The sequence below is a fragment of the Halictus rubicundus genome, chromosome 18, assembly GCF_050948215.1.
Source record: "Halictus rubicundus isolate RS-2024b chromosome 18, iyHalRubi1_principal, whole genome shotgun sequence".
NCBI lineage: Eukaryota > Metazoa > Arthropoda > Insecta > Hymenoptera > Halictidae > Halictus > Halictus rubicundus.
In genome coordinates, this window is record NC_135166.1 from 657672 (window position 1) to 671512 (window position 13841).

The following is a 13841-nucleotide window of genomic DNA, read 5'->3' on the forward strand; positions in this document are numbered from 1 at the left end:
GGCTGTTTAGTGGGACAAACCAACAGAAAATCGATTCGATAATGCTTTCAATCAACGTACACAGTGGGGCCTGAAGTCTCTAATATTAATATTAGATTGATAAAGCAAGCTCTCGAAGAGAGAAATCAATTCGAATTACTGCCGATTAGAAGATGCTAAATGAAAACGACTTTGAAAACAGCAGAGCGAGCCAAGAAAGGTTGCGAAACGGCGTTCTAATCAGCGGGAGCCATCTGTTTTAAGGGGGCCAGCAAAACGATTTCGCCAGGCTGAAGTGGGACAAGCGCGTTTCGTTAAACGCGGCAGTCCCATTAAGCCGTTCGAGGAAAATTACCAATCAACCCCGATCAGAGTGTCGACAGATCGGAATCGAAGGGAGGCGAAACCGGAACACCATGGCCGTTCCGTTACGTTCCTTTTATTTCGCGGGAGTGTCGCCGGCAAATCTTATTTAAGGCAGATTTATCGCCGGCCCAGCCTTGAGAGATCGAGCTGGGATATTACGCTAGACCCGGATGCGCCATTCACAATGCGACTCCTCGACTCAAAAAGTGTCATAACTCAAAAGCCGAGCGCCTCTTCGAGCACTTCCGCCGCTCCAGCACATCGTGTGCCAGAATACGATTCTCCTCCCCTCGACCCCTTGGCTCGTTTCTACAGCCGCGGTAACCGTTTCACTTTGCGACCGACCGAGCCGGGGATCTCCACAGTTTTTGTTAATAACAGTACGGTATCAAAAATTCCGCGAATCATCTTTCTTCAGCGGCGCTAACGGCCGCACGATTGGATTTCTTGGCGCGGAAGCTGTCGATGATCGAACGCTTGATCTCGTTCTTTTTTTTTCCTTCCTTTTTCTTGCCGATCTCCCGACCTGGAAACTGATCGGAGAGTGTTATTAAACGTCATTCTACCATCAACTCTCGGAAAAAAGGCAGATCGAGTGGGACACCCGTTCGGAATACTGAATTTCTTGTCCCCTGTATTCGAAAGAATTTAATTTTCCCTAGTGATTTTGAACGAATATTTCGATTGCGAAAATAAAGGGCAAATCGGGAATTGTTTCGTGTTGAAAAAAAAATGTTTGATTTTCACACTTCCCACGAGAATGAACTTTTTTTCGTGAAACAACAGTTCATGAAACCGTATAAAATTCACATACAAATGCATGCTTTCACTGTTTCGACGTTTAATTGGATTTTATCACTAGTCCACGTATTGTTCACTAATAAAAATGCTCGTTCAACGGAGGCACTAGATCCAGTTATAAGCAAAATTCAACGATTTCAAAATGTTTTCGAACCACATGCAAATTGACGTGCAGGATATTCAAAAATTTCAATTTGTCGCCATTTTTCGATCCTTTCACCGGTGACACAACTTTTAATACACCGGACTTCATCAAATAGGTGGCCGTGATTCATATTTCCGCTCCAGTAACCGTAAATGGACAAAATGCTTTCTTTGGTCTTCCCACGTAGATTCGAACGCTACCATTCGCTTCCATTCACAAAATACATAAAGGACAAAATGGCGATTTTTCTCCCATAGTATAGTGTTCCGAATCCGGTCTTGTTTTTGGTAATTCGGTTTCGAAGAGAGATCGATCCGTAACCGGAGGAGAAACGAAGCGTGGGATCGCGGGGACCAGCATCCAGGAAGAGAGTCGAAGCAAGGAACATAATCTCGCGGCCCTATCGAGCGTGACGTAGCGGCTGGAAGCGTGATCGATACGCGTGTGTCACCTGGCCGAAGAAGAAAGCCGAGCGTCGTTTCGTACGCTCGATTTTTTTCCTCCCATTTCGCAACGAACTCCATTAGAGACCGGGATTGGCTAATGTGCGCTCGAGCGAGGAACTCGCGACGCTTTTTGCCCGGGTCGAACCGCTTGAATAATTGTGTTTTGCAACGTCTGCACCGTCGGGGAAGTTCCGGGCATCGGTCCAAAGAAGAATTAAGCAGAGGGAAACTTTTAAAGTGGACCTATAAAAGGAACAACGCGGTGTCCGCTGATCGTTCAGTTTTCGGACGATCGTCGTCGGTCACCCGTTATCGATCGATCGATTTCACAACCCTCTGTATCCCGAGACCCCGTTCGATTCTATTTTCTGTACCATCTCATCGGCCGTGGACACCGCGACTACGTCGACTCGGTGGTATGGCGTTTAAAGTGAGTGTACATCACGCGATTGACCATTCCTCATTTTTCTCGGACCCGTGACACGTGGGACCCGGTGTTGCCGAGCGGAGCGGCCAAGTCGATCAATCGTTTCGTGCCATTTAATTATCGGCCGCCGGTCCGCCGTTCGCGAAATCGTTCTGTCCCGTTCCGCCGGAACCTCCATCGATCCTCCGTAGCGCCGGTTAATCACGATCACTTCGACGAATTACGTTTCTACTTCTCCGGGGAAATTTTTCGAAAAGGCACCGCCCCCTCGTCGATACTCCCTCGGGTCGGCGAAATTCGACTGGCCTTGAGAAACGCGGGATTAAGAAGCCTCTCGTGCACGATCCAAGCTGAAATTACTAGCTCAACCCCTTGTCAAAAATGTAATAGCGGGGGATTAAATAAAATCTTCTAGTTTCGGTAGAAAATAGCGAGCCTACGGATGATATTAATTCTGTAGACATCAGTTCTTTTCCTCCGCGCGCGGGGGATACTCTCCAACTTCCGGCGAGCGAGCGAGCACCAAACATTCCTCATATTTGACTCGGAAGCGGGACGCGTTGCCGCAAAACAGCATCAGAGTTAACTTTCTATCCAAACACTCCGGTTCGGCTTAAATTCCGCGCTCCATCGCAGGGCAAACAAATAACGAACCATTCCTCGCAGTTCATCCTGCCGATACTGGTGCTGTCGGTTTTGTGGAGAGGCCGCGCCGACGCCGGACACGCGCATTCTTTTCAACATTTTTACGGGCCGGTGACGGGTCACGCCGAGGAAATCGGTTGGGTCGACAAGCACGGCCACCATCGTCACAACTACGTGGCGCATCCTCGTTACGAGTTCTCCTACGGCGTGGACGATCATCACACCGGGGACTTTCACGGGCAGAAGGAGCACAGAGATGGTAAACTTGCCACGCGTAATTAATCGGTAAAGCGTGTTCCCTTTGCTCTCTGAAATTCACAGAATTGCCCCTCGAAATTTGCGTAGAGCGGTTCAAACAATGTCCCGGTAAAACTAAGATTGACGCTGATACACCCCGACGAATTTCCGGTCTCAAGATTCTTCCACTTTGACTACGAAATCGCTTTAATTAGAATCAGAACGTGTTCCATGTTAATGACGCTCGCATGTCAAACAGTTGGGAAGCTAGTTTGCCGGGAGTACTTTGATTAGGATTAATCAGTTGACTGAGTCCGCAGGGTATGTGGTCGCTGTAGACTCGATCTGCCAGTACCTAAACATATATTGTATCCCGAGCAACTTCTCGTTTTTCGTGACAGGAATTGCCTAAACTGCTGCAGAACATGCATTATTCTCGATTAAGTTGCACGGGACAGCAAACAGCAAAAATCAAGAGCTTCGAAATTTTCTCTGTGGCACGATTTGTAAAGTTTTGCGTTTGCTATTACAATGTGCATAGCGACAGCGTGCAATCGATTGAATCCAGTTCCTTAAAATATTTTTTACTTGTTGCCGTATTTTTTAGTGCTTCGATGCACGAGTCACGTTCCACCACGTCGGATGCAGCAGACGCGCCGAAAATGGCGGCGGGGTTTCCCATTTTGCCTCGAAGGCTTCTCCCTTTAAGGCATCCTTCGTTCGGCGGTCTATTGTCAAATTAGTTTGAGTTCTCTAATACACTTAACAAGACCGTGACGTTATGCGGGGGAAGTAATTAAGGTTCGCGGAAGCCGTTCATTTAACCACGACTGATCGCGGCGGCGTCATTGAACGAAAATCAAAACCGACCGCGCTGTTCAAGCTCTTTCCCGAAACGTTCCCGAATTCGTTAATTACTCTCCCCGGTCGGAATTCTCTTTCGAAACAATTTGGAATACCGTGACGACGTACCTGGCAAGCCTGCTGCTCCGTTTTGCAATGTTAATCCGCTAACTAGCTGCGCGCCAACTGTGAACGCTATCCGGTTCGAAGACTTCGTTGTGCCTCGTGTCCGGGATCGTTCGCGCGAGTACAGTGAAATTTGTGATAAAAATGTCTAGCGATTTCGAGGAGTGACGCGAAAATCTCGGTTGATTAGAATTAGTACGATTCGAAACTTTGCGACGACTAGTTATTGATTTTCCACAAGGCAGCAGCCGCGCTGTTGCGGGACCGCAGCCATTTTGCAGCAATGAGACGCACCATGGTAGTCAAAATAGCGATTGCACCGGGGCCACTTGTTCTCGTAACACCAGAATACAGTGCGTAATATCCACCGGTGCGAACTTACAGCCGTTTATAATCGCGGACGATGTTTACGGACCCGTTTGCCCTGTGTTTTGCAAACGATTCCGATCGTTATATTATGGTCTCGGGTTCGTTGTTCCCGCGTCGAACAACATAATCAAGCCCTCGTTTTGATTCTACTCGGATCGAGAATTTATAGAATGCGTTTCGATCGCAGGCAAAGAAGTGCACGGCGAGTACACGGTGAAAGAACCAGGTGGCAACGTCAGAACCGTCAAGTACCACGCGGGAAAAGACGGATTCTTCGCTCACGTCCACAACAGCAACGGAATCATCCACGAGGGAGGCCACCATCATTAAAAACCCCGACGTGGTTGTATTCATGACCAAAGACACCTTGTTATGCGGCTGTTGTTCCTGTTATGCAATGCCGATTGTTCCCTTTTCTTTTCTTTTTTTGTTGTGCTGATTAAAGAACTGTTTTAGTATTCAATACCGCCTTTCGGTTTCTTGATTTTTATGCAGACGCGACGTTCGTCTCCCGATCCTCATGAAATATGGATCACCTCTACCGCCTGCAGCCACGCCAGAAAACACTGTTCCCAATTTAAGGAAAAAGAAACTAGCAAACGTACAGATTTCGAAATTAGCAGAAATTCTCCCCGATTTCGATCCGGATCGAAGTCCAATGAAAAACCGCGAATGGATCATTGGGTATTCATATTGCGAGCGAACGCCGAATTGTTAACCGCGCGTTCAAAATTCCAATTAACATTTCGGGTTGCCGTTCGGCGTCCGGTTTATTCGCCGATTCATTTGGCTTATCAACGAACGATAAATTCGGAAGTATCCGCAGATCATTGACTTCCGACGGGACAGCGGAGCGGAACGGTTGTAACAGATTTCGACGGGATCCAGCGACAACAACGCCGCCCCGCAGATTCAATTTATTACGCGCTGTAATAATATCACAGCCGGATATTGTCCGTCCCAAATTACTTGCCGCTTAGCCGCGAAGAGGCTCCGATCGCATAGAATTCGCGGCCGGGCAAATCGAAAATCGATGCGCGTTACCCCCCTCGCCGGAGTCGCGTGATTCCGTCGTTGTTTTTCACGGAAGTGACGTTTACTGATTGACAATCCGACCGTCGGGCCCATGTGGATCTCCCCCGTGATTACGTATCCAGGCTTACCGGAAACAACGACGGGAATCCCGATGGTTTCGCGCTCGAAATCAATCGCGCGCGTTCCCGAAATTAATGAGCGGCCCCGGCTTGAGGCGCGATCCTCGCTTCGAATTCGTTTGCTCGTCAATTCGCATAATCAGTCCGACCTACTCGGAACAAGCTTCAGTTTGCGGACATTTACAACAGTTTGCTCGGCGAGTCTCGCGGGGGAATCATAATTGTTCCTCAAATGTCTTCCCGGCGCGTACGAAACGAATTGCACGAATTGCTCGGTGCCGTCGCGATACGGTATAACCGTCTCGATAACGAGCATGAATTACACGGTACAGTTCCCCGCCGTAATAACACGGCTGAAACAAGAAGGTAACTAAATAGTTGCGATTATTCCCGGAGTAATTCACGGTGAAATACTTCCTCGAACGCGGTCGCGCCGAGGAATTGTCTGGATCGTGTTTCAGGAACAAAAGTGTCGCACCGGGGAACAGAGAGCCTAATCGGCCGAGCGAAGTCGAAGAAAGACCGGACGCGGTTGAAATCTCGCTCATTACCGGCACGCCAACCCTAAACGTAGCAGATCGATCCGCTCGCGCGCGCGGGGGAGTAAACCTGAATGAGACGCACTTAATTGCATTCGTGCTCACAATACCTTACCTGTCCCGACAATGTGTCCCGTGCACGTGCACGTCCGCGGTGTCACCGGCGCGACGCGACGCGACGCTACGCGACGGCGCACTAATTTCGTTCCCGGGGATATGCATTGTGCGCCGCCTTGTCCGCCGTACGTTTAGGATAAAATACGCGACAAAAGAATCGCCCGGGGGCCGCCGGATATCGAACCGCGTTTCGTTGACGTTTACAACCAGTGTTCCTCGGTATCCATGCATACCGCCGACACAGTTCTACTCCGGGTTTTGTTTTTTCCCCCGTTTCTGTTTTTGCTCTCCAAAAATCTATTCGGTCGTGATACTTTTCACGGCAATCCGATTCTATATCTGCGCGAGACAGGAGAGGCACCCGGGCGAGTTGATACCGTTTTCAGTTTTTCCTTTGATTCCATTACGACAGAGAAAAAGAGAATTTAGTTAATCTTCGTCGTTCTCGAAGTGTTCTTGATAGGTGTACACTTTTGAGAACGGTTGTACAGTTCGCAATCGCGTGAAATAAAAACGTGTTCGCAACACGGCTCGGCCGATCGTAAACGGGACAGAATACCGGCAAGACTGGGCGGTAATTTCCCGCGCAGATAAAGAACGACAGTAAAAGGTTGTCATTAAATCGGGAATTCGATTTTTGATGCACGGCACTCGATCGACAGCCGCGTCCACCGGTCTCTTTATTATTCATTCTCGATTATTCCGGCGTATCGTATCGTTTCGCTTCGTTTCGTTTCGTTTCGTTTCGTCGACTGATATCGGGAAACATTTTACGATCGATCGGGAAAAATCCTGCGCACCGCTGGTGGCGGGATCCAAGAAAATAATCGAAACTAATCGATATCCGTCCGAATAACATTCGAAAACCGGAATATTTTGACGGCTCCCGGAGTTCTGTTACGATGCGACGGCGAAATATTTTCGGCCGAGGTGGCGGTCATAAGTTCTTAATTCGCGCATTTAATGAGACGCGAGTGCCAGTGGCCGGATGTTTCAGGAACTCGCCGGCGGGTTTTTATTAAAATAGCTTTCAGCCACTCCGTGGAGATTACTGGTGCCCGCACGCCGCGAAAAGTATAGAAAGCGAGCGGAGAAGTGGATAAGCTTCTTACCGACCAGCGCCGAAAAAAAGCACCGAGGACGAAAAAAAGAAATGGGCGGAAATCAACGGGAATTGAAAGACGCACGGCATAATTTACCGAGTCCGGAGACACCGGGTATAATGGTCGCGAGCTAATGAACGAGTAATGCAGCTTAATGTTAATTCGCGTCAGCAAAATAGCTGGCGAAGGGATAATGTCATAATGACGCTGTGCCGAAACAGCGACTCCCTGAATTAATTACTTGTTGCGATTTAGACAGGCCTTTAATTACGCGGGCATGGCCACCGTTTTTCGGCGACACGGCTCGATCTACGATCTATCCGCATACTATACCCTGACCCATCGTTAGGATATTAGTACTGACGATAAAATTTCACTGCGTCTTCTGGAATTATTTGAAGTAAATTTTCAGTCTGTGCTTCCCACTTTTTTCTACGAAAGTGCTCTTTAATTTGCTTACAATTTTTGTAACAACTCCGGCGACTATGGGCCGCATCTATTTACTCTGTGAAGGGAGAAAAGGGCAGCCGGCGAAGTGAAAGATTATGAATTTAAATGCGCGATGAACGAGGATTAGCGCCAACGAAGTGAGCCGCTTTGAAGGCGCACACGTTCGAAAAGCTTTTATAAAAGTATGAAACATTTTCTCCCCTCTGGACTGCATTTTTTGCTCCGTCTTAATACGCGTGTTAACATTATCGGAAAACGTACGACGTCCCATAAAACGCACGGCGATCAATTTCAGCAGAATGTTGCTGTACCTTTCTGGAGACTTTGTGCGCCCATTGTCACTCCAAAGGAATTGTTACGGAGAAACCAGGTTTCTTCGCGTCAAACGACCCCGACTCGCGAGCCCGTCGATGGAATTGTGTTATTCCACGATCTCGATAAACGTTCCGCGAAATTAATGGACGATCGCAACCGATAATTGATAGTGTTCGCCGGTATTTAACGGCCCATTGAAATTAGTTACCATTGTTCCGGGCGTCCATTGTTTTATTGCTCTTTCGCGCGCGGAATTTTCTTCGTCCGGTTATCTCGGGACCTTAGGCGAACTTATCGATGAATCTTTCCCGGGTGTACTTTCGGAGCAAGGCGGGAAGCCAATGAGATGGAAAGCGAGGGAAAACCAAGGAGAATGAATACCCCATCGTTGCGGCCTCGCCGACCTATTAAAATTGAATATCGGAGAGAAACTAATTTCTTCCGCCCCGTTGCTCGTAGAGCTGATACAATTACCGATTCTTATTCCAGTCCCCGTCGCGGACTCGAAAACTTCCCGAGTTGAATCGACCCTTGAAACTCGCCGCTTCGGACCCGCTCATATTCAAAAATTCTTATCAAGACCTACCGTTCCTCCAAATCTGAGAATCGATTTTTCGTTTCATCGAAATTTCACGTAGTGCAGTATTATCTCTACCGGGTATTAGATGAAGACACTGCTAAATTTGTTGCATATGTCCACTCGCAGAGGGAAAAGCTAAATCCCGGAGACGGTGGTTAATGGCGTCGCGGAATTGAATAGACCGGTACAATGGCTTTAGTCGGGAGGCTTTCATATTTTATGAAGCTGCATCCCGCGGACACCGTCGAAAACATTTTCGACCGGCCATTTCTTCCGCTTCAGCCCCGAAAAGTCCAACGGGATTCCTAAGCCAAGAACGTCTCGCGGAGGGAGGCTTTTCGCAGCCAATAGAGGTTCGCCGTCGAAAGGGCGCTTTTCGCGGGGGCTAATTCGCGTCGCGACGTTGACGGCTGCTGTTTTGAAATCCGGTTACAGCTTGTTGCCGGAGCAAACTCGTCCTCTCGCCCGGTCCGGAGGAAAGAAAACACCGGCGGCTGTTTGCCAGAAACAAGTCTTGTGGGTTCCAGGCCGGGATGTTCAATCTCGGCCTCGCAATGAAGAAAATAATGCGCGCGGTCAGGAACCCTCCCCGTCTATGGCAACACCGTGGCAACGTCACTCCCGACGCGAATGGGCGACTGTAAATCAGCTTAAACCAACCTACGAGCCTGGTGCTCCCAGTAACCTTGTTCCTTAAGGTCAAAGGAGTACGAGCCCAGGCCGCATAAAAGGGATTCGCGAACCTACCAGACACACCCTCCCAAATTTACGGCGACGCGTACGCGAGGAAATATTTATTCGTAAACTGAATCTCCCCCTCCTGGACTGCGCACCTTGCCTAATCAACCCTCGCGCGGTCTTTTGGTTATTCCAATTAATAATTTGACAAAAATTTTGCAGCACAGTTCTACAATTTCCACGTTGGCGGCAGCGAAGATTGAAGTTCTTACACGAGCGTCGTGGAAGCATCTTTTACCGGCTGGCTGGCGTCTTCGTTAAGGCCTCGTTTGTCGTCTCCGGAATCGAGAAGGTAAATAAAAATCATGATATCCAGCCTCGTAGGTTCGTTCAAAGCCCGGCAATGTCCCCATTCAAATGCATCACGGGAGAACTCGCGTCGAGGTATTGTCGGTTGATTTTTCTATACCGAATCTTGCCGGGAGTCTCGTTGCCACAGTTTCTTGCCACTTTAGAATCCTATTTATTTAGCAATTCTCCGGGTGCGCCCCTCTGCCCGTCGTGTTTCTCTTTTTCTTTTTTAGTCGAGCGCGAAAGCCGGGTGAACAGTAGAGCGAAGATTTGTTTATAATGGAATGAAACGCTTTATTGTCCTCGGCCGACGCGGAATGACGGAGCTATGAAAGTTACACGCAATTCATCGTCCCTTTTTGCGCCCGTAATTCCGCCTCCTCCCCCCATCTCCGTCAACTTCCCATTCCAATTCCGGCCGTGTTCCATTTTTTCTCTCCCTCTTTCTGCCACGCGAGCGAGCAGGCAGGCGCGAACACGTGACACGCTAATGCTAGACATTTTTGTTGAAAGGTTTATTTCGTCTAGCTGAAATTATGCTCTGTCTGCTTCGTTTCGAGCTAGCCTCGCTTGCTGCGATAAAAAACAAATTGCGTCGACCGTAGAAAACGCGAGACGGACACATTCCAATTAAATCCAGATTCTCAGAAGCTCAACTTCGCTTTGGCAACCCAGAAATTTTTCACTTTTCACCGTACAATCGTCTACACCTTGACGAGAGAATGCCGAAAATCGACGTTTCAAGGCGAGGAGTTCCCTGATTCAAAAGTTACGAGTGTGTGTTTAAAGATACTTCTAACTATTCTACTAGCTATTAGAAGTTCGAAGTTCGGCGCACCTTGCAGACGGACTCTCAGTGATCGCAAACAGGAAGTTCCAATTAGCGCAGGTACGCGTGCACGGCAGTTAACGGAGACTTTTTCGCGTGACGTCCCAGCCGAAATAACTCCGATTGGCAGCCCGGATTCGGGGCGCAGGGTGGACACAGGCTTTCGTTCTCGATCGATCGACCGACAATCTCCCGAGATAGGTACGCTGATGACTTCCGGTCCGGTTCACGGTCTGCCGTGGCGTCGTCGTCGTTTCGCACAGTTATTAGGGGGTCGCATTAATTCCCGTCGTTTTCTCACTTGTTGCAACATTTATCATTTTCATAATTTTACGTTCATGTCCGGAGCGAAATTCCGCTCTTCGTGAACGCATTCCAGATTTTTTTAGAATAAACGTCCCGGTAAAAGAAGGCGACAAAAAGTTGCTCGATGTTGCTCCAGCGTGGACGTAGCTTAATGAATCGCGTTCCGTATTTGATTCCCTCTTTATAGCGTCTTTCTATGCACAGATGAATAAAATCTGGATGTTGGAAAATGAACGATACAATTTCTGAAACTGCTACAACGTGGATTAAAGCAAAATTCCAATCCTGGCACCTGCGGACGTCTCATCCCGCGGGAAGAGCACGTAATTTCGGATATTTTCCACGTCGAATGGACCGAAATCGTAAACACCTGGCCCGCAGCCACGCCCTTCTCTCCCGTTTTACTTTTTGGGATTCAATACGGTTTTTTAAGGGTGCTCGCTTGTCCGAAGTTCGAAACCGTATTTTTCCATAATGTAAAAAGAGCAACAGCGCCGTCCGCAGCTCTACAACGTTGCCCGAGGAGTTACATCAACAAGGAAAATATTTGAAATCGACTGGCCGAATACGGGGTTTACCTATTTCGTTCGCTCATTTCGCACCGGAGGATGGCGGCCAACGAAAACCGGGATAATTCTGAAAATATATCGAGATATCCTTCCTTCGTTGATACCACGGGGCCGAACGAAAACAAGAATATTAAATTTGTTTCATATGTGAAAATAGAGATAGTATTGGGTTTACCGGAAGGTACTGTACACTTTCAAATATCTTGAAAGTACCATTTATTATCTAGCACTAAACCTACTACGTTTAAATGAACCGGATTTTTATTTTATTTTTATTTTGCATTTAGCGCGATTAAAACGTTTCCATCGGAAGTGACCCGAATATATTTCGTCGTTCCGGCACATATCAAAATGAACCCCGCACGAAAATTTATCCATTTTTTTAATCCTACTGTTTCAAATTTCGTCCGCTCATATTTGTCGTCAGCACATAAAATTTATTCATTCCGATTGCTATATCCTCTTGTTGTGCCCGGTGGGCAATGTACAGCACTACGATTCGAATACTCTAGTAATTAATTTATCTGTAATGGCTATATAGAAACGCGCTGAAATTTTGATCGTGTTTGCTTGGGGGGGGGGGGGTGCTGTATCAGAACGTATGTTCATACGGATTTCAAAAAATTTAGGGGCGAAGATTTAATAGTGGCGTCCATTCGAATGATCGTATCTTTAAATTTATTTTCTTTATCGAGGATTTAACGGAGTATATTCTACAACTTTACGGTGCATATATTTTATCAGTTATTTTGCGGGATTGCACGGGCCACGAACGCGGAAAATTTATTATTGATATTGACAGAACAATCCGTGGTTTTTAATTTTAATTTACGTGGCGTATTACTATTGTAGAAAAACGCATGCACGCCGCCCACGTAAATTCCGTTGCCGGCATGCATATTCGCGTTGGAATTTGCCATTTTCGGCGTTGTTTTAAAGGTTATCTTTCGGATGCTTTGCCGACAGAGTGAAAAAAACAAGAAAGATTTCAAGCGCCGTTTTGAAACTTCATGGGCCAATGGTCCCGGTTTAATTTCGCATTTCGGCGGAGAAAAAACGGATTTCGAGAAAATACTTTCAAAGATTTTAAAAAGCCAATACCTACGAATTGTAAATATCCAGCCACGCGCGGTCCATGACTTTAAAAAATGTGTTCAACCACTGCCAGTTACGATAATCCCCGGACGTCGGTACAGTCGTAAAAGAAAATATATCCAGACAAGAATTACACGGTTGTTTTATTGTTTTTAACTGCCGCGCGGCGTACACGTGTTCTCCGACTACCACCGATATTTTTATGAGGATATTCCGGCGACTATAACAATGAAAAATAGATCGAAAAGTTGACCTTTCTAACAGGATCTATTTGCAGATCTAGATTCACCTCGACACGGCATTTAAATTTAACAATATCCCCGGAAACCTATTAATAGCCTTCGATATGTCGGGGCGTCATCAACCAGGATATTTCAGACCTCTCGATCATCGATCGGATCGGTGCATATGTCGTTCAAAGCAAAGGGTTAAAGCAAAGCTCTGCTAACGCTGAGGAAAAAAGCTGTGAAACATTTCGACGTCGGTCACTGTTATATCCTGTTCGCAGCATCGCGTTCGACGAAAATATCAATGGACGGTTGTCGGTTGTTCGGAAAAAAGAGCACGATCCTGCGGGACGTTAACGTATTTACGAGATGTCCGGAGGCCAAGACAGGACAAGCGTCACGCCGCCGGGAGAAAATTAAACCTGTCGGCCGGCGCGGGTCGATAAGTCGAAAGTCGAGGAATCGCTGCCCTGGTATACATATATATGTAAACATAGTATAAATGCACGGCGCAATCCCGACACCGCACCGTCGTCGGCTTGATTCCCTCTGCTCGCGACGGTTCCGTTTCCATCGACCATGCTCAAGGATTGAAGCTGGTGAACAGAGTTTTAGTTTTCATTCGAAACGGATCGATTTGCTGTCCCATCTCTGCCCTGCCATAATTTATTTAAACCCGAACCCGACTCCCCCCCGCTCCTTCTCCGTTTTGTATAACCTACAATTAGTGACCGACGTATTTCGTGGGTTCGTGCCGCGGATCCTGATACAGGAAAGTCTCCTCTCGGTTGCGTGACGCGGTTTCCAGTATTTTTCGTTTCTCGCTTCACGCTTTCCGCTACGTGCAACGTCGAGTCGGAAAAAGTCGTTTCGTAAAAATAAGTGGGATAGCTGCGACCAGAAGCCCGGACTCATTTTTCTGAAATGCGTTTTTCATTCGGTATCGGAGAGGAGGAAACGTGATTCGAAGGAACGACTGCGATGGGACTACGTGGAACTAATGGCGGGATCCGGAAGCCGGGTCGCAAAGATTAAAGGAGCATCGAAAGGGCGGCGGAAATAGGACCGAGGGTGGAAGTAGTCCCGTCCGCAAAGTGAAACAAATTGCCACGAACCAGGCTCAGCCGGCCGCCGACACAGTCGT

At 47.6% G+C, this 13841-nt stretch overlaps 2 protein-coding genes across 2 annotated transcripts in view; both read left to right on the forward strand.

Moving 5' to 3' along the window:
* Window positions 1-2155: 2155 nt before the first annotated feature.
* LOC143362911 (cuticle protein 8-like) lies at window positions 2156-4781 on the forward strand. The gene is made up of 3 exons (XM_076803419.1): window positions 2156-2173; window positions 2831-3068; window positions 4572-4781. The coding sequence occupies exons 1-3, from the start codon at window positions 2156-2158 to the stop codon at window positions 4712-4714; spliced, it is 399 nt and encodes a 132-aa protein (XP_076659534.1). The 3' UTR covers window positions 4715-4781.
* A 4918-nt stretch (window positions 4782-9699) lies between these two features.
* Window positions 9700-13841, forward strand: part of Emre (Essential MCU regulator) — a 61413-nt gene continuing 57271 nt past the window's right edge. The window contains exon 1 of the mRNA XM_076803497.1: window positions 9700-9709. The gene's annotated coding sequence lies outside the window, so the exon portion shown is untranslated. The remainder of the gene's footprint in view (window positions 9710-13841) is intronic.

Bases quoted from the DNA above. Each gene is read 5' to 3' on its own strand.
- LOC143362911 (XM_076803419.1), top strand. The intron at 3,069-4,571 runs GTAAACTTGCCA...TTTCGATCGCAG, and splicing joins GCAGAAGGAGCACAGAGATG to GCAAAGAAGTGCACGGCGAG.